This window comes from Eschscholzia californica, unplaced genomic scaffold (assembly GCF_041429995.1).
Source record: "Eschscholzia californica isolate CP2 unplaced genomic scaffold, dmEscCali1.0.p SCAF_1, whole genome shotgun sequence".
Taxonomy (NCBI): domain Eukaryota; kingdom Viridiplantae; phylum Streptophyta; class Magnoliopsida; order Ranunculales; family Papaveraceae; genus Eschscholzia; species Eschscholzia californica.
The window spans coordinates 51726616-51751875 of record NW_028238198.1 but is presented as its reverse complement, the minus strand read 5'-3'; the positions used below and the strand labels follow the sequence as shown (position 1 = coordinate 51751875).

Sequence of the window (25260 nt, the reverse complement as noted above, 5' to 3'; positions counted from 1 at the left end):
GTGAAAATGGGCAAGAAGTGAATGCACGTCTGCATGTAAGCTTGAGCCAACGTGACCAATGATGACGTGAGCACAGACACTACGATACTTGCATTTTAGGGAGATGCTAGAAAACACCTTAATCGTAAAATTGAGATATGATTTGCCACAACAATGTTAGCCAAAAATCTATAGTGGGTATACAAACAAGGTGGACTACTGGACTTCTAGTCATCTTTAATGTGAATTCATTTATACTCATTAAATCAATATAAAAAAAAAATATTGAGAAGGATGTAAGACTGAAACAAATTAACATATCTTTCATATGCAGTTTTATGGGGCTAATCGACTAGGCTTACATGCCAGGTATCATCTGGTGGTCATAGTTGGACCAGGCTTGGGGGCAAGCCCGCATAATTTCTTGCATGTTCGACCCACCTATTCAATGGGACAGATGGTGTTCTGTCCGGCACTTGCTCACGAGCTGCCATGGTCTTTTTTTTTGTTGCAAAGCAGAAAGATTAATAAATTAAAACCTGATCACAATATTTATGTCTAATTATAGTGGGAACAAGCTCCCAATTACTAATGCTATGGGTCGTCCTGCCCCATTTGGATAGGGTGTCTACTAGAGGATTGCCTTGGCGAGGAAGATGCGTGAAGATCGTAGTTTGGAAATTTGTGAGGAGTTTCTGAATCACTGGGACGTGCGCCTTGGTTTGCCAATGGATTTGCTACCTTGGATCGTTGAGATGTTTGAATAATAGCTAGGTTATCACTTTCAATATGAAGGAACTCTATCTTGTGAAAGATTACCCAATTGATGCCTTCAACTATAGCCTTAATTTCGCCTTCTTCCGCCGTTCTAGTATCCGTGAGCGTAGTGTGGGCCTAAAAGATCACTTCCGCTTTATCGTTATGGAAGATGGTGCTAAATGCCTGCCGCCATGGTCTTATTGTGTGTTGGGTGAGCAGGACAAGTAGCGAGCTAGCTATGAGATTTTTTCCCACCCATTCCTAAGTGGGTTGTAATTACCATAGGTACGTATTGCCTATAGTCTTTTTACCTAAATTGGAATTTCCTCCATCACGATTATTGTGAATCGATATCGACAATAATTAGTCTTGGGCAGTTTATTTGTGAAAAATGTATGTATATCCAAATACAGACCACACCTCAAATCGGGTCAGGTTCTAATTATTCGTGTTGCCTCCTGTAAGAAATAGAGAAATTGTATTGATTGTATTAATTTCCTAAGCTATTACATAAGTCTTTATAAGGAGTTACATAAGAGAGAAGTTTTATCTATTGGGCAATGTGGTACTAAATATTCTAACACTCATATATTCTAACATTCCCCCTCAAACTAATGACTTTTGCTAATGAAAAATTCATGAGTTTGCTAAAATTTGTAGATGTTGACTTGGTATTGATATGGAGACATCATTGTGAGGTTGCTAAGTTGTTGTTCTTTGTTGTTGTTGTTGTTCTTTGTTGTTGTTGTTGTTCTTTGTTGTTGTTGTTCTTTGTTGTTGTTGTTGTTGTTGTTGTTGTTGTTGTTGTTGTTGTTCTTTGTTGTTGTTGTTGTTGTTGTTGTTGTTGTTCTTTGTTGTTGTTGTTGTTGTTGTTGTTGTTTTTGTTGTTGTTGTTGTTGTTGTTGTTGTTGTTGTTGTTGTTGTTGTTGTTGTTGTTGTTGTTGTTGTTGTTGTTGTTGTTCTTTTCTCCATTTGAAGACCATTTGAAGAAAAGTCGGCGCCATTGCCAGGTATTTTCCCTTTTTAAAGAGAAAGCGCTGACAATTATAAACCATTGTCAAGGTTTTGTTTGGAGTTCGTACTCCATTGATTTTAATAGCCCTCACACATGATTATTACTCCAACATCATCAATGTAATATAATGCAAACCCTTGATCTTATGATTTTATCATTTTTCAACCACTAGCAATCACCATTCTTGATTTTTCCCACTTCAATTCTTCTTTATAATCTTCTCTTATCTCCTCTTCATTTGATCTTATGAAAACTAAGGAACAATAGCTTGAGAGTTCTCAACTTGTATACAAGAAGTATGAGCAAATCAACTAAGATAATGAACTTTTTTGCCAAATAGAACCCACAAACATGGTTTCAAAACATCAAAAGAAAATCATCTTTGAGAATAAGCATGATTACTTTGATGCATTCTATCAAATACTTCATGTGCATCATCTTTGAGAATAAGCATGATTTCTTTGATGCAATCTATCAAACACTTCATGTGCATCATATTGGAAATCAAGATTTTGGAAAACTATAAGTATAGTTTCAAGATAAACATGGGGTATATAACTATTCTAACAAGAAATCCATGAATTCTTTTCCCCCTCTCTAATAGCTTTCCAATTTCTCTCAAAATATAACTTCATGGACCATGGGTACACATGGATTTGATGTTGTGGAGGACTTGACATTTGAAATGCTTGAGATCATTGAAGAGTATATCATGTGATTTCTTCAACAAATCACTCTTCTTTGGATCTTTCATCTTCTTGTTAATCTTCATCATCTTCAAATACTATTGAGAAAAGTATTGAAGAATGATTAGATCTCAACAATAGAAAAGAACTACTCTTATTGAAAAGAAAAAAAAAACACTAAACTTGAACTAAAAACCGATAAAAGCCCGGCGGACGGTAGCCATTAATGGGACTACCGCCGCCGGCAAGCGGAAGACTCTATTGACTAACCCAAGAAAGAAACCTAGAAGCTCTTATACCATGTAAGAAATAGAGAAATTGTATTGATTGTATTAATTTTCTAAGCTATTACATAAGTCTTTATAAGGAGTTACATAAGAGAGAAGTTTTATCTATTGGGCAATGTGGTACTAAATATTCTAACACTCATATATTCTAACACCTCCTTAGTAATAAGATAAGCTAAATCCTGTTTGACTACTCCGGGAGCAATTGTTCACGGACATTATGGTGAAACCCTTTACGAAGGAGATACATTAGTTACATATAACATATATATATATATATATATATATATATATATGAAAAATCGAGATCGGGTGATATAAGGCAAGGTCTTCCGAAAGTGGAACAAGTGTTAGAAGTGCCCTTGATTGATTCAACATCAATGCACCTAGAAAAGAGGGTTGAAGGTTGGAACGGACGTATAATAAGAATTCTTGGAATTCCATGGGGATTTTTTATTGTCACTGAGTTAACCATAGCACAAAGTCGTATCTTGTTGGTTAATAAGATTCAAAAAGTTTATCGATCCCAAGGGTGCAAATTCTTAATAGACATATAGAAATTATTGTGCGCAAAAAACTATTGCTTATAATCCTATAATCAGTTATTGAAATGAGTACGTTACTAGTCAAACAAAAACATATAGTCTTAAGTCTGAATCAAGTCAATTTAGATATCGAGTCAGATCTACTGACTTCAAAATACACTACCTAGGCCGAAGAATAATATATAGTAATTTGATTTAGTGTTTTCATGCCTAACATAGAATCTCTTGAATGAAAACAGAATTAGCACAGCCACTTAAAAGATTGCACAAACAAATCAATCTCCGAAATGACACCCTTTCTACTAATAAGCTAAAATTGCTTTATTGGTGTTCAAATCCTTGGTTCAAAAGAGCCCTATTCACCCATAACTTCAAGCTTGACAAGCTCATTTCCTCCCCACATTGTTTAACCTATTTCACAAAACAACAACAACAACAACAGAGTCAATAGCAAATAAGTAATACTCAACAAAAACAAATAAATTTATTATTCAGTCAATCAGGCTAACTTACATTGATGATAAATGTGAAAACAAATTTCTCAGGAAATGTAGCAAAACTCGAACTTTGGACCTCGAACGAGGTTAAGGAATCAAGAGCTTTATATAGGCCTACTGCAACACCTTCTCCTTTGTTACTCACCAATCTCGCATGATACACATTTTCATCCATTTCAACAATGTCCATCTACTCGACCACATAAAAAGAAATTTTAAAATTTTATGTTACAAAACCGAATTTTTAAAAAAGACTGGTCAAATATTATTAAGAGGACTTTGAGCACCTGCACAATCTTCTTGATAATTGGATGCTTATAATGGAAGTTAGTTGTGGTGGTGTTTATTGGATTTTTTTCTTGAGAGGATCTTGTTTCCTTCATGGATGATGAGGATTCAAGGTTTGCTATTTCAGCTTTAAGTTTCTTTGCTTGCATTTGGAGCTCTTTGACATATAAAACTGCATCTCCTACTATTGATGCCTTGTCCATCTAATACCCAAAAAAAAAACCCTAAATTAGTTGGAAAAGTAGCATCCATATCAACCACTTAAAATTTGGAAATAATGAATTAATTAGTAAATATAATTAGTTTTAAAATATTTGAGCTTATTTAGTTCATGTATTAATTTACGAATGATGTATATATACCACGTTGAATGTAAGTCCATGTAACATATAAATACATAAATAAATAAACGAGCATTTTTACGGTTAAAACAACATTTTACTTTCTGATGAATTTTTTTTATTGCTTTATAATAGTACGTTTTAACACTACGCACGTTTATCAAAGGAGTATGTAATGGGAGATTATTTTGAAAAAAAAGAAAGAGCAGATACCTTGGTTATATTAGGAACCAAAGCACGTAATGCGTAGAGCTTCTCTTTCATTCGAACTCTTCTCCTCCGTTCCGAAGTATTTATTGATCTCGAATCATCAATCGTTCCGCTCCTCTTCTTCGACATTAAATTAGTACTAGTCATTGTTCCCGAATAGTCTTCATCATTTGTTTCTTCCATTTCCTCCAAATAATTAACACTAAATGGCAATACATAATCATGATGAGCAATCAAATTGGAATCATAAGGATTACTTGTTGAGTTGAATCCCAACGTCGCCTCTTCAGGAGTAGAGGCGAAGAACTGATCACATCCATTGTCACCCCCAAATAAAATTTCATCTTGATGAAAAGGAGTAAAAATATCGACTGGATCGTTAGTAATTAGATCGATGAATTGCTCAAAATTCGCATCAATGATAAAATCTTGAAGATCATAACCATTTAGATGCACTTGGGATGTTTGGATATCTTGAAAGTCTTGATTATAGTTCATAGCTAAGCTTGATTTTGGTGGTATATTGTTGCTAATATGTTGCAAAAGTTGGTTATTAAAGAGATTAAGATTGGTTGTTGTATTAATAGCTGAAATTTAATTAATATAATCCGAACATGACTAGTGTGAATGGTATCAAATGTTATGTTGCTGATGTAGCCCGACAATTTTCCGACGTGACATTTTGTGCCTCTCATTTAGGTAAGAAAAGAATTATTTTTCTGTATAGCTGAAATTTAATTAATATAATGTTAGGTATATATAGCATGAAATATATGAAATAATGATAGGGAAATAGATAGATAGTTGAGATTCTTTTTTTTTTTTTTTTTGTTGAACTAGTTGAGATTCTTTCTTACATATCTAGATATGTCACTGCTTTTAATTTATAAATTACTAAACATTAACTATCAAAACTGAAATTAGTCTAATTTTGATGGATATGTAGTGAGTCATTTTCAATGTCATCAACATGTCCCATTCAATAACTACAACATATATTAGTTTAATATAGTACTTAAGATAAAAATAATATTTTCTCTAGTTTGAGTAGTAGTAACTTGAAAAAATAATATATTGGGGGATGAGAATACTAATGAGTCGGCCGAATCCAAAATATAATTGACAGTTCAAGCCTCACTGGGTAGTCACCTGAGAGGCAATTGGGCAAGAAAGAATAATTTTTTACATAAAAATATGAGGAAATTTGTAGTTATTAGTCAAAATCGATGAAGAAATGTCTTTTTCTTTTTCTAGTTCGTGGTAGAGTAGCAAGTCACTAAGAGCATCTCTAATGCGAAACATGTGTCAAGTCTCAGTTGAGATACTCTTTCTTGGATTTCACTATTGAGATCTTCAATTCAAAAGACATCTTCAATTCAACACTTAAAAAATTTAAAAATTACTTGGGTTTAGTTTCTGAATGAGTAATTTTATTTTTAATATTGAGTAACAATTGAGATGAGTAAATATTGAATTTCTTTTTGAGACATCTTATAATTAAGAGAATGCAGGCCCAACATATTTACACTCAAACTGAATTTTGCATCAGAGATAAGTTTTCGTGAAAACTCAAAATGCCCTAGATAACACAAGGAAAATATAATTTTGTAAAAAAAAGAATTCTTCTTTCTCAAAGAAAAATACCTGTGAAACACAATTTTAGAATTTCAATTTGAGTCTTGGATTGAAGATACTCTAAAGATTTGGTTGAACTCGGAATATAACTGCCCAGAGATTACATGATACCGTTGACCCTTCTGTTTTCTCACCTCTAAGCTTGATGTATTTAGTTCTACAAACGAGAGAGGGGAAAACGATATTATTATACAATGTGAGTTTGTGTACTGCACGCAGGACGTGAGGGGAGATGTTTGATGGATAATGTTCCACACAAGCTTGGTATCCAACCTTTTTATATGACTTAATTCCATTTTGGCCCTCCACGAATAGCCACCTCACTAACATGGTCTACTGAAAAATAAAAATGACGACCTTCCAGTCTTCCACTACGGCTCTCTTTTGAACTTCCTGCGAGTCAACTTTTACAATTGACATTTTCTTTCGCTCTTTACCCTCTATTTTCAACAAAATTACCTATCTTTTCCTTGTCTTTCGTCGGAAAATAGTAGTCACAGTCGGTCGACCAACTCTCTTCTTCCTCCTCTATTTTCTTCTTATTCTTCTTCTTCTTCGTCCCTAGTGAACGTCGTCTGGGATTTTGGATGTATGGGATTTGGGAGAGTTCCTTTGTGACTAAAGTTTAAGAATTTGAGAAAGAGAGAAGGGGGAGGAAGAAGATAGGGAATGTTAGCAGTGGTGGTGTCCGGTCGGTGGTTGATGGCTGAAGAAGACAAAATACTACTAGATGGTCATCGACAATGAGTTGGTTAGTTTCACTGTCGACTGTTTTCCGACAAAGGAGAGAGAAAAGTTGGCGAGACAATTTTTTTCAAATGAAAGGTAAAGAAAGAAAGAGAATGAAATTGCTAAAGTTGTCAGTTCAAAATGGGTCATATTAAAAGTTGATCATCTTTAGAGGGCCAAAATAGAATTGATTTTTTTTTTCCAATATCAATGTCGTGGTTTTTGACACCAAAAATAGTCTCTAGGGAACATAGAGATTGGCTTAGGGGGCATTTTATTGTCTCTATCTCTTCATGTTCAGATCACTTTCACCACCATTTTTTTTATCACAGACCACCACCACAATTGACCACTAATTATTTTTGTCTCTATCTCTCTCTTGATCTATCCTCCTCCTTTTAATCGATCTTTCTATCTTTCATTTTGTTGTTACCTAGTAAATCTGAGATCTGTTGGGGATGATGAATATAGGGGGATAATCAGAGGTTGAGGTGGTGGAGATAAGTTAAAGATGAATATTAGGGAATAAAATATAATGCAGTAAATTTTAGACTAAAATTAACGATGTCCCTACGTCAATCTTGACTGAGTAAGTCTTTATGCTCCCTCCGGAGAGTATCTTAGAAACTTAAAACCGTGGCCTTCTATGAGGACAATATAATCTATTTAATAACTCCTCACCCATTATAAAGGTTCCCTCGTTCCTTGTCATACCCCACCGCAAATGATATACAATCTGTGATTGCTTGTCACAGTTAAGCTTTTAAAAGTTACAGGTGGTGACTATTTAGAGCAATTCCAACCCTAGCCTGGCTTAGGACCAAAAAATCATTTTTTTTTTAATTTTTGTCAACTTAAAACTTTCAGCCTTAGCTCAGCCTAAAAAATTAGTTCTAACTACAGCCTCTCTTGAGGACTAAATTTTGTGCATGTGGGAAACACGTGTGTGGATTTTTGGTGGGTGTGCGAAAAACTTGTGTGATCTTGTGTATGTGCGAAACACGTGTTTGAACTATTTTCGAAATAATATTTTTTCCAAGGTTGAAGAATTATTTGGGGACCGACACGTTGGTGGGATGTATTTTAATTATGAGTTAATTCCTATATGGCCCCCTACTTTGTGACCAGCTTCCTATATGGCCCCCTACTTTGTGACCAGCTTCCTATATGGCCCTTTTTTTTCGTAGATTCAAATATAGCCCCCTATTTTCAAGTAAATGTCATTACTACCCTTCTCAATTCTAAATTTAAAACATTAAAAAAAAGTTATTTCCACCTCACCCCTCTCTCTCTCTCTCCACCTCATCTCTCCCTACACCTCACCCCTCTCTCTCCAATTCACCTCTCTCTCTCCAACTCACCCCTTTCTTCTCCGGCAAGGTGGCCGGCCGGAAAATTTTTTGGTCGGCCACCTTCAAACCTAAAGGATATACTTCATATAACCGCCACATTAACTAGGTAACTTCTTTTGTCACAACCGCCACATTAGCTAGGTAATTTCTTTTGTCAAAATAACGAAATGAAAGTAAAGGATATACTTCATATAACATGCCAGAGACAGGAGAAAAATAATGAAATGAAGGAGATGTCCTTTGACCAAGATGACAATGCGCTCAATTTGTCAGATATAACAATGATGATTTTACCTAGAAGATCATCAAGTCTAGTCAATTTAGGGATCGTAATGCTTAGCCAGAAGCCAACTTCGATCTTCGGATCACTTAGTGATTCACGGCTAACTTCGACCGAATTCTACAACGGGCTACACCAAAGAGTGATAGTTTGATCGGAGAGATAAAACAAGTGGGAACGGGGTAAAAGGTTGGATTAGATCCAGACAAAGATATGCAGAACCAGGCAGAAAAGGGAGGCCCAGATCAAAAGAAAGAGGGTGGGCCATGGCAATTGGGCGACAAGGCCAAGTCCACTAAAGGGGATGCTCTGACCGACCACATGAGGGAGTCCCAGATGAGACAGAATCCCCATTTGTATATCATGCTCAGATTGGGATTCTGAGTCTTATCATTTTTGTGGTACTTATTGAATCCTATTTCGAATGAGATTCTAACGTTATGTCTTTATATAAGGGGCATATTATAACCGGAAAAGCATGGACTTTTCTGTGGAGAAAATCTATCTCTGCAACTACCAAATAGAGAGAGGGAAATTGTAGAGAAAAAAACTCCCAACCTATCTATCTAGTAAAAGAAGAAGGATTATTCATCAACCACTTAATAGGTCCTAGTTTGACTCTAAAGGTGGGAGATCAAGTCGTTTGTTCGGGTGTCTCAAGTAGATTAGCTGCAATTTGAAGTTCTGATCTTCGGTATATAGGCATCCTATTTAATTCGAGGGAAAATAATCCAAGTATAATTTCTATCCCGTTCTAATTCATCTTTAGTTCTTGCATGTAATCCTAGTAGCTAGTGTTATACGTATTAGACGTTTGAGATTCTACTTATAACACTAGGTGACACCAAAACCCAGCAAGAAAGAACGAACAATTAAACTCCATCGCTTTTGACAAAGGAGAGGGAGAGAGAGGAAGAAAGGGTGAAAGAGAGAGAACGTGAAAGACATAGAGTGAGAGAGAAAGAAAGAAGGAAAGAAAATCAGCCATTTAGGGTTAGGTTAATATGAAAATGTGAAAAAAAAACAGAGAGAGAGAAAACGAGTTGTTTAAAGTTGTTTGGTTTGAAAATGAAAAAAAATCTAGTTTGTTTTTTATATATGAAGGGATAATTTTGTTATTATGGAAAAAAAAGTGTACATGACCTGGGTGAGTAAGCACATTTTCTTCGCCCAAACAATCATTTAGTGCACTTGGCCTAAACAGTCATTAGACCATATTATTTTACGCCAAAATAGTCATATTAATACTGAGTGATTGTGACCATCAGACTAAATTATTTTTGCCTAAGCAACCTCCTTTAATAGTTATTATTAAATATAAGTAAGCACATAAGACTAAGACAAAATAGTTTTAAGTAGAGAGAGTTGATAAAAAGATAAAATCTAATAGTTGTAGTTTGATGTGGCGTGAAAATGCCACATTTAGATCACTCATCGATGAGTTAGTTCGTTTCGGGTTTTATCTCTCATAATTTATGTGTTTTTCTTGTTAGATAGAAGAGACCGAAAGAAAGTAACACCAAGGGTATTTTAGTTATTTCATCAAAATCATAGGTCCAACGATAAGTGGAGTCAATGGTGAGTCCGATGGCGAAAGCAGAAGTCGAATCGGAATTCAGACAGGGAAGTTATGAAAGTAAGAAGTCGAGGGGCATTTTTGTCTTCTCTGGAAATTAGAGATGTAAAGACAAAAATGAAGGCACCCTTGGTTTATAAATGAGAATCAAAATCCAAAGCCTAAGACTCTAAAGAAGAAGACCAAAAGAAAGTTTTATGAGCACCTCAAGGGTTCAAGTCAAATACTCTAATGAAGGTGGCCCACTTCAAGTCAAGTCAAAGATTGACTCAAGGGTTTCAATTTAGTAGAGAAAGATCAAAAAGAGAAAGGAGGTCTAACTTTGGAGTCATCTTCTCCATTGGAAAAAGCTATAGGGTTTCAAGTTCTTAGGATTTGAGTTTTGTCAAAAGAGAGAATGAGAAGAAGAAGAAGCAACATACTAAGTTTGGCCAGCCAACACACTAGGTCGGCTAGCTTTGGCTGACAAAGCTAGAAAACGGGAAGGAGAGCAGCAAGGCACGGGTCTTCGATAGATAACACAACTCGAGCTGAGCTTCGTCACGGGAGGAGCAAGCTTCTTCATGGGATGGCAAATAACGCGACCAGGGACTTCTCTTGGCGGAGATCTTCAAGGATTTTTCGACCACTTTCTTGGTCGGAAACCATAGGGCTTTTACTCCCATTGTCATTGTTTAACTACCCTTGGTGTTTGATTTGGCTTTGGCTTGGAAATTTCTAGAGAGAGAAAGCTTGGTGAAGCTTTAATGGTGGATTTTACCTAAAAGAAGATGATGCTGATTGCTAAAGGGACTCTGGTTTTTACTAAGGGGCACATTTTTGCACTACTAAGGGGAAATAAGAACTTCACTAAGGGGAGATTGGCTTCACTTATACGCTTATGTTCTCCGACGATCCTAGCCTCGCGCCACATTAGAATACAGGGATTTCCTTATTTATCTTCTTGTCGTTTACTGCTTGTTTCGCCATGTCTAGCTAACTCTTGCAATCAGATACGTTTGAAGAATGATTTGATGTGTTGAATGACTTAAAATTTGTTTAAATGTTAATTTAATTGACTTCGTCTAATTCTATAAATTAGAAGCCTTGATCTTAATCGTCTATTGACATATCATTTGATAGTGTGTGCTTAGTTTGGTAGTCGATGCTTAGTAACTTTTGATCAGTTAGACTTATGTTGACGTATTATACTTAGGAGTGTCATATTTGTTCATTGTGAACTCATTTAAAAGTGCATGCTTAGTAGATAGTTGATGCCTAGTAACTTTTGATCGGGTTTTCTTATTTTGACACATTATACTTAGGGTTGACAATGTGAGTGAAGTTACCCATGCTAATAGATAATTAGTATATGTCACTATTGATCTTGTGGATCGAAGTTGATGATGCATAAAATGTCCAGACGTTGACTGAAAACGTCAGAAAGTCAAGCCTTGACCTGAACTCCAACGGGTCAACCCGGCTTAAGGCAGCAGAACAGCTAAGCCCTCGACGCTCCGCCACCTACACCCCTAACTGGGAGGTCGGCCAGGACAAGCTAAGCGGCATTAGCTCTGTTTCGCCCTCGGCACAGACAGATCAACCCTGGAATCACTAAAGGAATGAGGAGGGTCCGTGTAAGCTACGCCTCTGTCTCACACCCTAAATTGGGAGACAGGAAAGTGCCTACAGCTTACCGACTCAATCCCGGAATCTCCCTAAAAGATCTAGTCGGTTACAGATTTTAAGTGTTTAAGCAAGCTTGGGCTTCAAGAGTCTGAGAGGTCTCCAAAGATCTATCACTTCGGCAATATATCTACGAAGTATCCTTGAACATTGGAACTTTCATTTATCTAAGATCCAAGATAGACTCTAATGGAAACCCTAGATACGAATAAGAGGAAACTTCTCTAATGGTTTGACGGTCACCGCCTCACCACAACCACTAATCAAAGTCGGCTTAACATTTCCTATAAAAGGGCCCCCCATCGTCTTCCACAAGACAGGTTCACTTCCTCTGAGTAACACATACTCGCCCCCCAAAAGGTTCAATCAATATTCAATCTTTTACTGCAAAGAACACACTGGTTGTCTTGAGCTTCAGAGTGGTTTTCAAACCCTTTGCAGGTTTTCCCCCCGGAATCAAGGAAGCAGGAGCAAGAAGAAGGAGTTGGAGCTTGGAGCAAGGAGCAGGAGCAGGGAACCAGAGCTGGAGCGAAGACCAGACGAAAGAATCAGACTCAACATCACAGAATATTCACACATAACGGAGGTTGGAATGCTTGAAAGTGATATTATTGAAGAGTGCCCTCGAATTTCGTATTTCTGCCAGCACAACCTGTGAAGTCCAATGTATATTGGATTTGTTTTGTGTTAACTGTTTGATAATAGACTGGTTATGTCCTTCAATTATGATGTTGTCTAGATTTAACGATCCTGCCCACTTCATAGCTTCCAAAATGGCTTTTGCGTCTCCTTCTTCGTTGTTTCGTGCTCGAGATCTGATGGAGCGAGTATTTAGAGTACGAGAATTGTGATCCCGTATCACCATCCCAACACCTATAAGTTTGGTATATGTTTGAAATGAGACATCAACATTGATTTTGTAATGATCATGAGGAGGTGGTTGATATTGGATCTAATGATTTATGAACTTGCTGTGTTTTATCATGATTCTTCATAAGTCGAAATTTTGGATAGTTTTGAATTGTATTAATTTTATTCTGAATTACTATGTTATTATTTTGAAATTGAGTCTTACATCTAGCTTTCCGGATATTACAAAGAATTATTGGACACAATTGCGTATGAATAATATGTTTGTTTTTTAATGTTGGTTTCCATGTAGTGATCCATTCTGAGATGGATATAATGTTTTCCGAATGAATGTTAAAGTAAAATCATGCCCGCCGAGCATGTCGACAATGTAATTATTTCTGTGAGACTGTAAAAATGTTGCACTAATTCATTGCAGGTTCTTCATAAAATTGGGTGATTCATTGGGTGAGGTGGTTCATGGTTGGGTCCTAAGTAAAAAAAAGAGGACCTGTCTTTCAATAAAAAAAGGACCTGTTGGATACAAACATTGATTAGAAGATGCAAAAAATAACAAAAAATGGTGCTGCCCAGGCTCGAACTGGGGACCTTCAGTGTGTAAGACTGACGTGATAACCGACTACACCACAGCACCGTATGCTACGTTTACGATCTCACGACTATATATTGTGTAGCAATACAAGTTTTGGTATCACTTCACTAGAAAATAGTTGTGTATTCGTAGATGTGTAGTTTAAAAAAATCTGTTTTGGGTGGACTATGTGTCACCATAGTAAATAGAGAAGTCTGTTCTGGGTGGACTTTACTACAACATATTTCTTATTATCGAAGTTAATAGACCTCTTTTAGCAAAAATAGACTTACTATATGAAACTGCGCCAACCTTGCCGAAGAACCTGAAGAAAGATCGACCCAATTTTTCACAAAAGAAATCTAAACTAGGTTGTTTCCTAGCATATAACCCTAAATACAATAGGGCTAACCATCCTCATTGACTCATTATGTACCAACAAGGTGGCATCACACCATTAATTGAAGCAAAATAAGTTACTCCTAATTTAAGAGGGCAAGAAGTGAGATTGTATAACAACCACAAACTACATCCTAAATGCAAGGAAGATCCAACAAAAACACATTTGTGGTTTCTTCTTCTATTTAGCTCCTGAATTGGGATTAAAAGGGAGGAAACAGAGGGTGTTTCATTTCAGATAACAGATACCAATGGCAAACACAAAGGTAGTAGCTGCATTGCTATTTGTTCTTATGACAATAATGGCAATGGCTGTATTGATCAATGCAACAAACAGGGTTGATGCTTTTGCATGTGCAAAAGATTGTTTGAAAGATTGCAGCTCTAATGGAGATCCTCATCTTTGTGCTCTTGAATGCAATCTTAATTGTATGCATTAACTCATGGATATGATATTATCATTATTACTATATATATACAATGAGATTACTTCATTCCCCTCGATGTCCTAAATGAAGACCTAAAAATATTTCGTCTTCTTCTCTTTTTTCTTTGGAGATTGTATAATTCTTCGATTATGAATTATATTAAAGGGGGACTTCTTATTCGTTCGTAATTTGTGTATATATTTTTATTAACTTGGTCAACTCTTGTTTGTTATATTTGTACTTAATATTTATTTATGTGACATTTATATTATATTTGCAATGCAAGACTCACTCGTCTAAATATCAAGGAAGCCTCAATCTCGGATTGTTGGCCTTGTCGAGTGGCTAAACTCGTCTCGTGGGTTTCGTCGAGCCCCAAACCCGTCTTGTGACCCTCGTCAAGTGCGCCAAACTCATTTCGCGGGCCTCATCTAGTGCCTCCAACTTGGGGTATAGGCCTTGTCGACTGCCCCAAACCCATTCGCGTGCTTTGTCGAGTGGTCAAACTTGGCTCCTGGGCTTCATCGAGTGCTCCAAACTCGGAACGTGGGATTCGTTGAAAGCCCACTCATGTGCTTCCTGAAGTGCCCCAAACTCGGAACGTGGGCTTCGTCGAGTGCCTACTCATGTACTTCCTCTAATACCCCAAACTCGTGTCGTGGGCTTTGCGAAGTGCCTACTCGTGTGCTTCCTCAAGTGCCCCAATCTCAGCTTATGGGCTTCGTCGGGTGGCCACTCGTGTGCTTCATTGGGTGCCCCAAAGCTCCTGGGCTTCCGACCTGCCCGCTTGTAGGCCTCATCAAGTGCTTCAAATTCGGGTGGTGGACATAGTCCAGTGCTCAAGACTCTGGCTTGTATGCCTGGTCCAATACCCCAAACTCGACCCATCCCATTATACCGTTGAGTCTACCTTTGGGTTCAAACCATTCGCGAGGCCAAGTAGTTGTAAAGAGTCCATTTATTTGGAGGTCTAAACAAGTATGATGCAATTATACTGACCAAAGGGTAGTTTCTACTATCAAGATATTGAAAGAGAACTACAGAACAAAATACATTCATTCAGAATCATCCAATTTTTTCCAAGTACACAGAAACTAAAAGAACTCTAAACCAAAAGAGTTTAAACTTATCTTGTACTCTGTTATAACTAGAGTAGTTAAAATGATAAGGATTTAAAACTCCCTAATCTTTCTTTCTAGAATCTTTAAGTTGACCTTTCTTACGAACAGCAAGGCAGAAATTTAGACGCCAAGCATCAACAATGGATTCCGGCAACATATATACCAAACTCCAGATAACAGAATGTGGCCAATAAGGAGTACATCGTGGTTCGTATCCGATCCATCCCATAGCAGCCTTAGCATACCCATCTGTTGATGGCACTATAAGAGAAGCTCTCCTTATTGAAGCCATTTTCGTCGCCACATATAAGGGAACCTTTATTTAAGAACAGAGATAAGAGATTAAAATCCATCACTTGAAAGTTCAATATTCTAAAATATGGGCTTTACACATATTATTTACTACGATCACAAACATTGAAGAACCTATAAACCAAATTTCTAATTAGAAATCCGCATACTACACTTCCGGAAAATAATCCTAAGGTTCATTTGGATTTGACTTAGTCTCACATTGCTTATGAAGCCCTTCTGGACTTGTATTACAAAAGAAGCTTGTCTTGCATATCATTAGTGGGCCTTTTGAGTGGATTTGGCACCAAGGATGGTCGAGTGGAGAAGCCTCGGGTGTTTTTCAAACAACGCCCGTCCACAGGAAAAAGCATGTACCATGTGGACCTGGATGATCCAAAAACAAGGGAGACTATACAGCTGGAATTAGGCCAGGTTTGGCGTTGGGTTCTTTCACATGACACATACCTCACGAGTTTGTCTAGGATCTTTTGTAAGTATATGTGGAAGACTTCACAAAGATGTAAAAGATTCAATCTTAGGTAAAGAGAGACAAAACTAAAGGTGTCTCTCAATTTGAAAGTTACACGAAGATTATGATACAATACGACCAATCATTTTAATTTCATCATGTTATCCTATGTATGCAAAATTAGTCTCAACTTCAAAGCACAATCACAAGAATAAATATGATTAGGATTGGAGAGCAATGAACAGTAAGCAAAAAGAATGGGTTATTTACCGAGCTATCAAAAACTGGTTAAAAAGATCATACCTGACACTGCACGTCGATTCCACTCTTCTTGTACTCCACATAGAGGCATCTTGAGAACTGGTCAATATACCTGAAGATAAATCCAAATAACCTCATATTTAGATATTGTCCTCTTACCAACCATGGGAAAGAGATCGTCATGCCAAAGCAAAAGCATAAAGTGTTCTTCGTAATTGCTAATGCTGTGTAAACAAAATAAGATCTGTTGAAAAAGTTTCTTGAGTATTGGTTGATATCCAACCCAATCTGTGACCAAACAATCGTTTTCGGGGGTATTCTGTTTTCGTCTAGTGGCCCGAGAAGAGGTCTAGAATTTTGTGGTTATTCAGAAGTAGCTCTTGTGAAATCTCTATCATCGTGTTCTTCATACATAATAAAACCATCTTGCCATTTTTCACTCTGGAGTAGTAGGTGTTTACGACAAAACGACAAATTCTCTTGCACTCCTGTGCGTGATTGGTTAGTTACATTGTTTCTTCGTTGGATTCTTGTGATAAGTTATGACAGGATCCAGGTATTTTAGGCAATGAAATGGCAGATCTAGCACAACATGAACCTTTTAGGAAATAATTTTTAGCCTTTAGGACCTTGGAACTATGACTAACCTCATGATTTATACCTCTACCTTTTACAAAATTTCATTCTTGTCATCAATCATACGTTCTTTTACCTCCTCTTCGAAGAGGAAGCGAAAACTTTCAAACGTCAAGGAAGAGCAAGAAACAAAACCATGGAAATGACATGGGTATTAAAGATCAAAACACAATTAGAACCCGTATAACACACTAATGTTTTCTAAAACTAAGGTAGTATTTCTTTAAGTCAGATATAATTCGTCTGAATCAGGTTGGTTTCAGAATGTCTGTTGTTGTCCAACTCGTACATCTGATTCGTCTGAATGACTGACTAGGAGTCTAGGACTAATTTTGAATCTACTTCGCTATTTGAGTCGGACATAAAATAAGTTTCAAACATTTATATATATCTAAAATAACCTAAAATGATTATCAAACCTCTATCCAAAACAAGTCAGACTCAGATAAGAGAAACTCAGACTATTCTTATTCAGTCATATTGGGACGAAAAAAAAAACCAACACCACCTAAGAATTTTCTACATAATTCTTATAAAATGAAGCGACTAAAAAATTAGAGAGAAAGAAGATATACGCTTTAGTTCCAGCATAAACAGCATAAAGAGGGTCAGAAGGAACAACAGTAGCAGCACCAGAACCAATATTAACAATTGCCCCTTTCTTCCTTTTTAACATTCCTGTTATAACAGCTTGTGTAACCCTAGTAGTACCTTCTACATTAATTTTAATAAGATTCCTCAACAGTTCTTCATCAACTTCATGGAAAAATCTAGCATAAGGATATGAAACCCCAACATTATTAATCAAAACTCCAACATCTAAACCTTCTATTACTTCTTGAATCCTTTTTATCCCTTCTGAGAGATCACCAGAGAAATCAACAATTACATTCTTGATCTGGGTATTACTAAATTTCTTCTGAATTTCATCAGAAACTTCTTTTAACTTATCAGGATTTCTACCTACCAAGATTAAGTTAAGACCTTTTCTTGCTAATTGAAAAGCAAAACCTTTTCCAATACCATCTGTTGGTCCTGTAACCATTGCCCATGAACCATATTTCCTTAAATTCTTACCAGGTCTGAGAAAAGTAATATAAACCCATTTGACCAAAGATAAAGAAGGTTTCAAGACAGAGATGAAACCTAGAATCAATAACACAAGAACCCATGATGGTAGTGATTTTAGCTGCTCATAAACACAACCCCCCATTTCTTTTTCCCCCCCACTGTGATTCCTTTGACAAGAGAGGAAGTATTTTGTGGATCTAAGAAATGGGTATTGTAGTGAATTATATAAATAAGGAAACCCAGGGAGGATCTAATACATGTGAGTTGTTTGAGTTAGATAAGATTTGAATAGTAATAATAATAAGAGTGAGAAAATGTCATGCTTTCAAAGTGAGGTAGGAAATACAGATGGGGAAATAAATTTTGTTAATTTGAGGGAAAGAGTGTGAGATTGGGATTTAAGTAGTAGTTGAAGTAGATGAGCTGAATTTTCTGCAACAGAAAATAAGCATTAATCAGCTCCCAACCGTAAGCAAAATTGTTGGGATGGAGATTGCAGAATTGTAGATATGTTCATAAGGCATTTGAAGATATTGAGTTTATAGACAAAATGAACAATTTTCAAAACATTACAAGACTTTGAGTCTATAGACAAAATCTGTTTTGGACATTATTATGTTGCAAGGACAAGCTACCGATTGTTGCACCTTAGATGACGCGAGTCCAATAGTGGAAAGCGTCACTAGCTTATGCTCTGACCCGATAAAGATGGTGTTGGGGTCCCTCCTTATAATAAAAGAACTCCTAGTTGGAATAGGATTTCCCTTATTCCTTGTTTGGGGAAAAAATAGAAGTTTCTATTTTTTCAAGCCTAAAAAGGAATTCCTATTTCTATTGGTAAACCTCCCTATTTATCATTATAAAAGGGAATGAAAGGGAAGAGATTATACACAACAACTTCCAGAACAAAAAGAAGTCAGAGAAAGAGAGATTTCTGAAGTGGTTCTTTCAAGAGAGATTCAAAGAGCAGAATATTGGTTTGAAGAAAAGAAGATTATTAATCTTGTGAAGCAATTTAGTTTGTGGTTATCTTCTTCGACCTTTAGTAATCTAGGATTTGTTCAAATCCTAAGGAGTAAGAGATTGTATTTCTTTGTTTCTTTGTTCAGTTTATCCACCATAGGTTTGGTGAAGAGTTGTCCAAGAGTGTTTCTACACATCTTGAAAAATTGTGTAACCCATTATTTAATTATAGTGGAAGATTTCTAGACTAGGTCCCGTGGTTTTTTACCTTCTAGTTTGGAGGGGTTTTTGCCACGTTAAATAATCTTAGTGTCTCTACTTTTACTTTCACATCGTTTATCTTCATATTCCTGAACAAGTTAATTAGGTTATTTTTCCTAACAAGTGGTATCAGAGCTAAGGTTGGATTTATTGTTCAGAAATATGGAAGTGAATACTAATCGAATGATTAGTTTAGATGGAGAAAACTACTTGATGTGGAAAGCAAAAATGGAAGATTTGTTATACTGCAAAGACCTAGCTGCACCCATTGAAAATCACGGTACAAAACCGATGAAGATAGAAGAAGACTGGAAGGTATTAGATCGTAAGGTTGTTGGATTTATTCGACAATGGGTAGAACCCAGTGTTTTTCATCATGTATCGACGGAGACTTCCGCTTATAGTCTATGGAGGAAATTAGAAGAATTGTATGATCAGAAGACAGCTGCCAAAAAGGCTTACTTGTTCAGAAAGCTAGGAAAATTACAATATAAAGAAGGAACCTCAATTGCTCAACACTTGAATGAGATGAAAAGTCTAGTAAACCAGCTTTCTGCAATGAAGTTAGTTTTGGATGATGAGTTGCAGGCCTTACTTCTTCTAAATTCTTTACCAGATAGTTGGGAGACATTGGTGGTGTCTCTTAGCAATTCTGCTCCTGATGGCATAATGCGTATGAATCACGTAACAGGTAGTTTGTTGAATGAAGAAACAAGAAGGAAATCATCGTCAGACGAGTCTCATTCAGAGGCACTTGTTACAGAAAGACGGGGGAGAGGTAAAAGTAGAAAACCTCATAACCGTGATAAGTCAAGGGGGAGATCAAAACCAAAGAAAGAAGTTAGATGTTTTGGTTGTGGAAAAATGGGTCATTACAAGAGTGATTGCAGGAAACCAAAGAAGGAAAATAAAAAGGATGATGAAAAACAAGATAATGTTGCGGCAGTTGCCTCAGGTGATGACATTATCTTACTCTCAGGTTGTGGAGACACTTGCTTAAGTATGACTGAGTCAGAACCAGAAACAACATGGTTGGTTGACTCAGGTGCTTCGTATCATGCTATTCCATGTAAGGATTTCTTTAACTCTTACAGAACGGATGACCTTGGCAAAGTCAGGATGGGAAACTTAGGTTTCTCAAAAATCGTAGGAATTGGAGAAGTGAAAATTGAGACGAGCACAGGGAGTACATTGATTCTTAAGAATGTGAGGCATATACCAGATCTTCGATATAACCTAATCTCTACCGGAGTCTTAGATGATGAAGGGTACCACAGTCACTTTGGTGATGGAAAGTGGAAGCTCACAAAAGGGTCAATGGTGATAGCAAGAGGGAAGAAGTGTTGTACTTTATACAGGACTCAAGTAAAACTGTGTAAAGGAGAATTGAATGCAGTTGAAAAAGATTCTTCCACTAATCTTTGGCATAGAAGACTCGGGCACATGAGCGAGAAAGGACTTCAAATCCTTGCTAAACGACAAGACTTACCGAACATAAAAGGTATAAATTTAAACACTTGTTCTCATTGTTTAGTAGGAAAGCAACATAGAGTTTCCTTTCAAAGGAATGCATCTGAAAGAAAATCCAGTGTTTTGGAGCTTGTTTATTCTGACGTTTGTGGACCTTTAAAGGTCAAAACACTTGGTGGTGCTTTGTATTTTGTTACTTTTATAGATGATGCTTCTAGGAAAGTTTGGGCATATGCCATAAAGACCAAAGATCAGGTACTTGCAGTTTTCAAGAATTTCCACAACATGGTAGAACGGGAGACAGGAAAATCATTGAAGTGCATTCGCACTGACAATGGAGGAGAATACATCGGGTCGTTTGAAGAGTATTGCAAAACCCATGGTATTCGACATGAACAGACAGTTCCCAAAACTCCACAACAAAATGGTGTAGCAGAACGCATGAACCGCACTATTGTGGAGAGGATCAGATGTATGCTCTCAGAAGCAAAGCTGCCTAAAAGCTTCTGGGGTGAGGCAATGCGTACTGCATGTTATCTGATCAATTTATCACCTTCAGCACCATTAGATGGAGATGTAGCTGAGAGAGTGTGGGCTGGGAAAGAAGTCAGTTATGAACACTTAAGGGTGTTTGGTTGCAAGGCTTTTGTGCATATACCTAAAGATCAAAGGGCAAAGCTTGATGATAAAGCCAAGCAATGCATCTTTTTAGGGTATGCAGATGAGAAATTCGGATACAGGTTATGGGATCCAGTGGATAAGAAGATTATTAGAAGGAGAGATGTGGTCTTTCTTGAAAACCAAACTATTGAGGACTTCGGGAAAGTTGAGAAGCATGAGAATCATAGTAATGATCTCATTGATCTAGATCCACATATCTCTTCTAAGGTTATGCATGATAATGCAGGTGAAGAACAAAATCATGAAGATGAAGCTCATGAAGATGTTCCTATGGGTGATGATGTTGAGCAAGAAATGGAAGTTCAACATGAACCACCAGTTGAATTGAGAAGATCGACTAGAGAGAGAGCACCATCTACCAAGTATCCTCCCCACGAGTATGTGATGGTCACAGACAGTGGAGAACCACAGTGTTATGAAGAAGCTATAGATGATGAACACAAGAAGGAGTGGTTGAAAGCTATGCAAGATGAGATTGAATCATTGCATAAGAACAACACTTTTAAGTTGGTTGAAAAACCTAAGAATAAGAAAATTCTTAAAAATAAGTGGGTTTTCAAAATCAAGACCGAAGAAAGAAATTCACAACCACGGTATAAGGCACGCCTAGTGGTGAAAGGATTTAGGCAGAAAAAGGGTATTGATTTTGATGAGATTTTCTCTCCGGTGGTGAAGATGTCCTCTATACGGTTAGTATTGGGATTGGCTGCAAGTATGAACCTAGAAATTGAACAACTAGATGTCAAGACCGCTTTCCTTCATGGTGACTTGGAGGAAGATGTGTATATGGAACAACCAACAGGGTTTGAAGTTAAAGGTAAGGAACACTTGGTTTGTAAGTTAGAGAAGAGTTTATATGGGCTGAAACAAGCACCAAAACAGTGGTACAAAAAGTTTGAATCATTCATGAAGGATCAAGGGTATCACAGGACGACTTCAGATCATTGTGTTTTCGTTCATAAATTTCTTGATGGAGATTTGATTATACTTCTACTTTATGTTGATGATATGTTGATTGTTGGTCAGGATGCTAATAAAATTAGCAGGTTAAAGAAGGAACTAAACAAGTATTTCGATATGAAAGACTTGGGTCCAGCAAAACAAATTCTTGGCATGCATATCTCTCGTGATAGGAAAGCTGGAAAACTTTGGCTATCACAAGAAAGATACATTGAGAAGGTTCTAGAAAGGTTCAATATGGACAAGACAAAACCAGTGAGTTGTCCATTAGCCAGTCACTTCAAGTTGACTCGTGATCAGTGTCCACAACTAGAAGTGAGAAAGAAGAAATGGAGAAAATTCCTTATGCTTCAGCTGTAGGAAGCTTGATGTATGCAATGGTGTGTACAAGACCGGACATTGCATTTGCAGTTGGAGTAGTAAGCAGATTTCTTGCTAATCCAGGCAAAGAGCATTGGTTAGCAGTGAAGTGGATTCTGAAGTATCTTAGAGGTACGTCTAAAGCTCGTATATGTTTTGGTAATGATAAGCCAGTATTAGTCGGTTACACAGATGCAGACATGGCAGGAGATGTAGACTCTAAAAGGTCCACATCAAGCTACTTATTAACACTTTCAGGGGGAGCAGTGTCATGGCAATCTAAATTACAAAAGTGTGTAGCTTTATCTACTAAAGAGGCGGAATATATTGCCATTACAGAATGTTGCAAGGAGATGTTATGGATGAAGAGACTGTTAGAAGAACTTGGTATGAAACAAGATAATTATGTTATTCATTGCGACAGTCAAAGTGCCATCCACCTCAGTAAGAATTCTAGTTTCCATTCTAAGTCCAAGCATATAAATGTGAGATACCAGTGGATCCAAGATGTTCTTGAAGACAAGGTGTTGAAGATCGAGAAAATCCATACTGACGACAATGGTTCAGATATGATGACAAAGCCATTACCCAAAGGCAAACATGAGCTATGTAGCAGTGTTGTAGGTTTGGGGATGGTAGGTCCCTCTTCATAAGTTGGGAGGGGGAGTTTGTTGGGGTCCCTCCTTATAATAAAAGGACTCCTAGTTGGAATAGGATTTCCCTTATTCCTTGTTTGGGGAAAAAATAGAAGTTTCTATTTTTTCAAGCCTAAAAAGGAATTCCTATTTCTATTGGTAAACCTCCCTATTTATCATTATAAAAGGGAATGAAAGGGAAGAGATTATACACAACAACTTCCAGAACAAAGAGAAGTCAGAGAAAGAGAGATTTCTGAAGTGGTTCTTTCAAGAGAGATTGAAAGAGCAGAATATTGGTTTGAAGAAAAGAAGATTATTAATCTTGTGAAGCAATTTAGTTTGTGGTTATCTTCTTCGACCTTTAGTAATCTAGGATTTGTTCAAATCCTAAGGAGTAAGAGATTTTATTTATTTGTTTCTTTGTTCAGTTTATCCACCATAGGTTTGGTGAAGAGTTGTCCAAAAGTGTTTCTACACATCTTGAAGAATTGTGTAACCCATTATTTAATTATAGTGGAAGATTTCTGGACTAGGTCCCGTGGTTTTTTACCTTCTAGTTTGGAGGGGTTTTTGCCACGTTAAATAATCTTGGTGTCTCTACTTTTACTTTCACATCGTTTATCTTCATATTCCTGAACAAGTTAATTAGGTTATTTTTCCTAACAGATGGAACACGTGGAATCTCGTGTGAATCAACAAGGACCACCTTACAAAGCTAAATACTCTTAGGCGAGTGATAGCAAAGAAGTACTGTGAGATAACGGTGAAAAAAAACCCAAGATGACGAGAGTCGAGTAGTCGAACATGTCACGAGCTTAGGCTCTGACCCAAGCAGCATGGAACATGTGGAATGTCGTGTGTATCAACAAGGACCACCTTGCAAAGCTAAATACTCTTAGGTGACTGTTAGCGAAGTAGTCTGTGAGATAACGGTGAAAAAAACCCTCATTATGGAGTGAAATAGCACATCAAAGTATAATCTCCGACGCAGTGGCAGGAGACCAGAGATCCGACTGCGTGATTGTTGAAGGATGAGTCGACGACTGACAAGAAGTGGCATGTTTAAACGAACCCACTGGAGTCGTAGGGAAGTGGGTCATAAAGTATTGTCAATGCTTATAGACCCGGACCATGGCTGATTTATCGATGACCATAGGTGATTTATCCATGACCAAGATGAAGCATGGCCTAAACTAAGTAGATGTCTGGACTGACGAATGTTAAAGAATCATTGGAAGAGTTGGGGTGAAATGTCATTTCAATCAGAGTTATCTAGTTCATCTCTAAATGTGTTGAGGCGCAATAGCTAACTGGACATCTATGGGTAAAACGTTGTTTCAATATGGGCAAGAGCAATACCAAATCGAGGCAAGCTCTGGATACATGATATGACCCCAAAATAAAAAATAACTGGGGTTAAGATTGGCAAGTGAGACGATTGGAGACGAGCTTCATTGTCCAGATAGAAATAACCTCGACCAACAGTTAAGACCCTAAAAGTTATTATTGATAATCCAAAAACTAATCATCAGTTTACTGAGGTCAATAAGTCAAGAAAAGACTAAAAGCCCTATGGGTCAACCCGCTTCAAGTCTATAAATAGGTTGATTTCGAAGGAGGTGTGTCGCTCAAGCCCAGAACTGGGGGGTTGGTAAGATTGCCCTAGAGGCCTTAAGCCCTGCCTTGACTTAAATACAACCTGGTCCGCTCTAGGACTTACGAGAAGACTAGGGGGTTCGCGTAAGGGGGGTCAATACCTCAATCCTGAAACATGGGGGGTATAAGTGTGCATAATGTTTACCGCCCTAGGACTTAGTCGGTGAGAATCTTAAGTATTTAGTTGACTTGTGCTTCAAGACTCTTTCAAGGAGGAAACATCTCCTAAAGAATCTATCAACTCAGAAACATAATCTATCCAGAATTCTTGAACAAGGTAACTTCTAGATATCAATGGTACGGGATA

The 25260-nt window shown here is 37.1% G+C and overlaps 2 protein-coding genes, 1 long non-coding RNA gene and 1 other non-coding gene across 4 annotated transcripts; all 4 read right to left on the bottom strand.

Moving 5' to 3' along the window:
• Window positions 1-1199: 1199 nt before the first annotated feature.
• On the bottom strand, window positions 1200-2773 carry LOC147567512 (uncharacterized). Its single transcript, XR_015230779.1, has 2 exons — window positions 1791-2773; window positions 1200-1288 (listed from the first exon to the last, which is right to left on the bottom strand). It is a non-coding gene; the product is annotated as an uncharacterized LOC147567512 (long non-coding RNA).
• Window positions 2774-3306: 533 nt separating this feature from the next.
• On the bottom strand, window positions 3307-5156 carry LOC147567511 (transcription factor FER-LIKE IRON DEFICIENCY-INDUCED TRANSCRIPTION FACTOR-like). The gene is made up of 4 exons (XM_086669647.1): window positions 4611-5156; window positions 4056-4259; window positions 3785-3958; window positions 3307-3682 (listed from the first exon to the last, which is right to left on the bottom strand). The coding sequence occupies exons 1-4, from the start codon at window positions 5103-5105 to the stop codon at window positions 3593-3595; spliced, it is 963 nt and encodes a 320-aa protein (XP_086525773.1). The 5' UTR covers window positions 5106-5156; the 3' UTR covers window positions 3307-3592.
• An 8118-nt stretch (window positions 5157-13274) lies between these two features.
• Window positions 13275-13348, bottom strand: TRNAV-UAC (transfer RNA valine (anticodon UAC)). The gene has a single exon. It is a non-coding gene; the product is annotated as a tRNA-Val (tRNA).
• Window positions 13349-15138: 1790 nt separating this feature from the next.
• LOC147567509 (very-long-chain 3-oxoacyl-CoA reductase 1-like) lies at window positions 15139-18668 on the bottom strand. Its single transcript, XM_086654127.1, has 3 exons — window positions 17469-18668; window positions 16300-16369; window positions 15139-15549 (listed from the first exon to the last, which is right to left on the bottom strand). Exons 1-3 carry the CDS (start codon window positions 18104-18106, stop codon window positions 15295-15297), a joined length of 963 nt encoding a protein of 320 aa, XP_086510253.1. The 5' UTR covers window positions 18107-18668; the 3' UTR covers window positions 15139-15294.
• Between the last annotated feature and the right edge of the window lie 6592 nt (window positions 18669-25260).

What these genes read in the sequence shown, in the direction of transcription:
- LOC147567511 (XM_086669647.1), bottom strand. Translation starts at nt 5,105, where the DNA reads ATGAACTATAATCAAGACTTTCAAGATATCCAAACATCCCAAGTGCAT. An exon ending in TGGTTCCTAATATAACCAAG is followed by an intron (nt 4,260 to 4,610) that starts GTATCTGCTCTT and finishes TTTGGGTATTAG; the next exon opens with ATGGACAAGGCATCAATAGT. An exon ending in TTATCAAGAAGATTGTGCAG is followed by an intron (nt 3,959 to 4,055) that starts GTGCTCAAAGTC and finishes GTGGTCGAGTAG; the next exon opens with ATGGACATTGTTGAAATGGA.
- LOC147567509 (XM_086654127.1), bottom strand. Translation starts at nt 18,106, where the DNA reads ATGGGGGGTTGTGTTTATGAGCAGCTAAAATCACTACCATCATGGGTT. An exon ending in GTTTATGCTGGAACTAAAGC is followed by an intron (nt 16,370 to 17,468) that starts GTATATCTTCTT and finishes ATTTATCTTCAG; the next exon opens with GTATATTGACCAGTTCTCAA. An exon ending in GAATCGACGTGCAGTGTCAG is followed by an intron (nt 15,550 to 16,299) that starts GTATGATCTTTT and finishes TCTTAAATAAAG; the next exon opens with GTTCCCTTATATGTGGCGAC.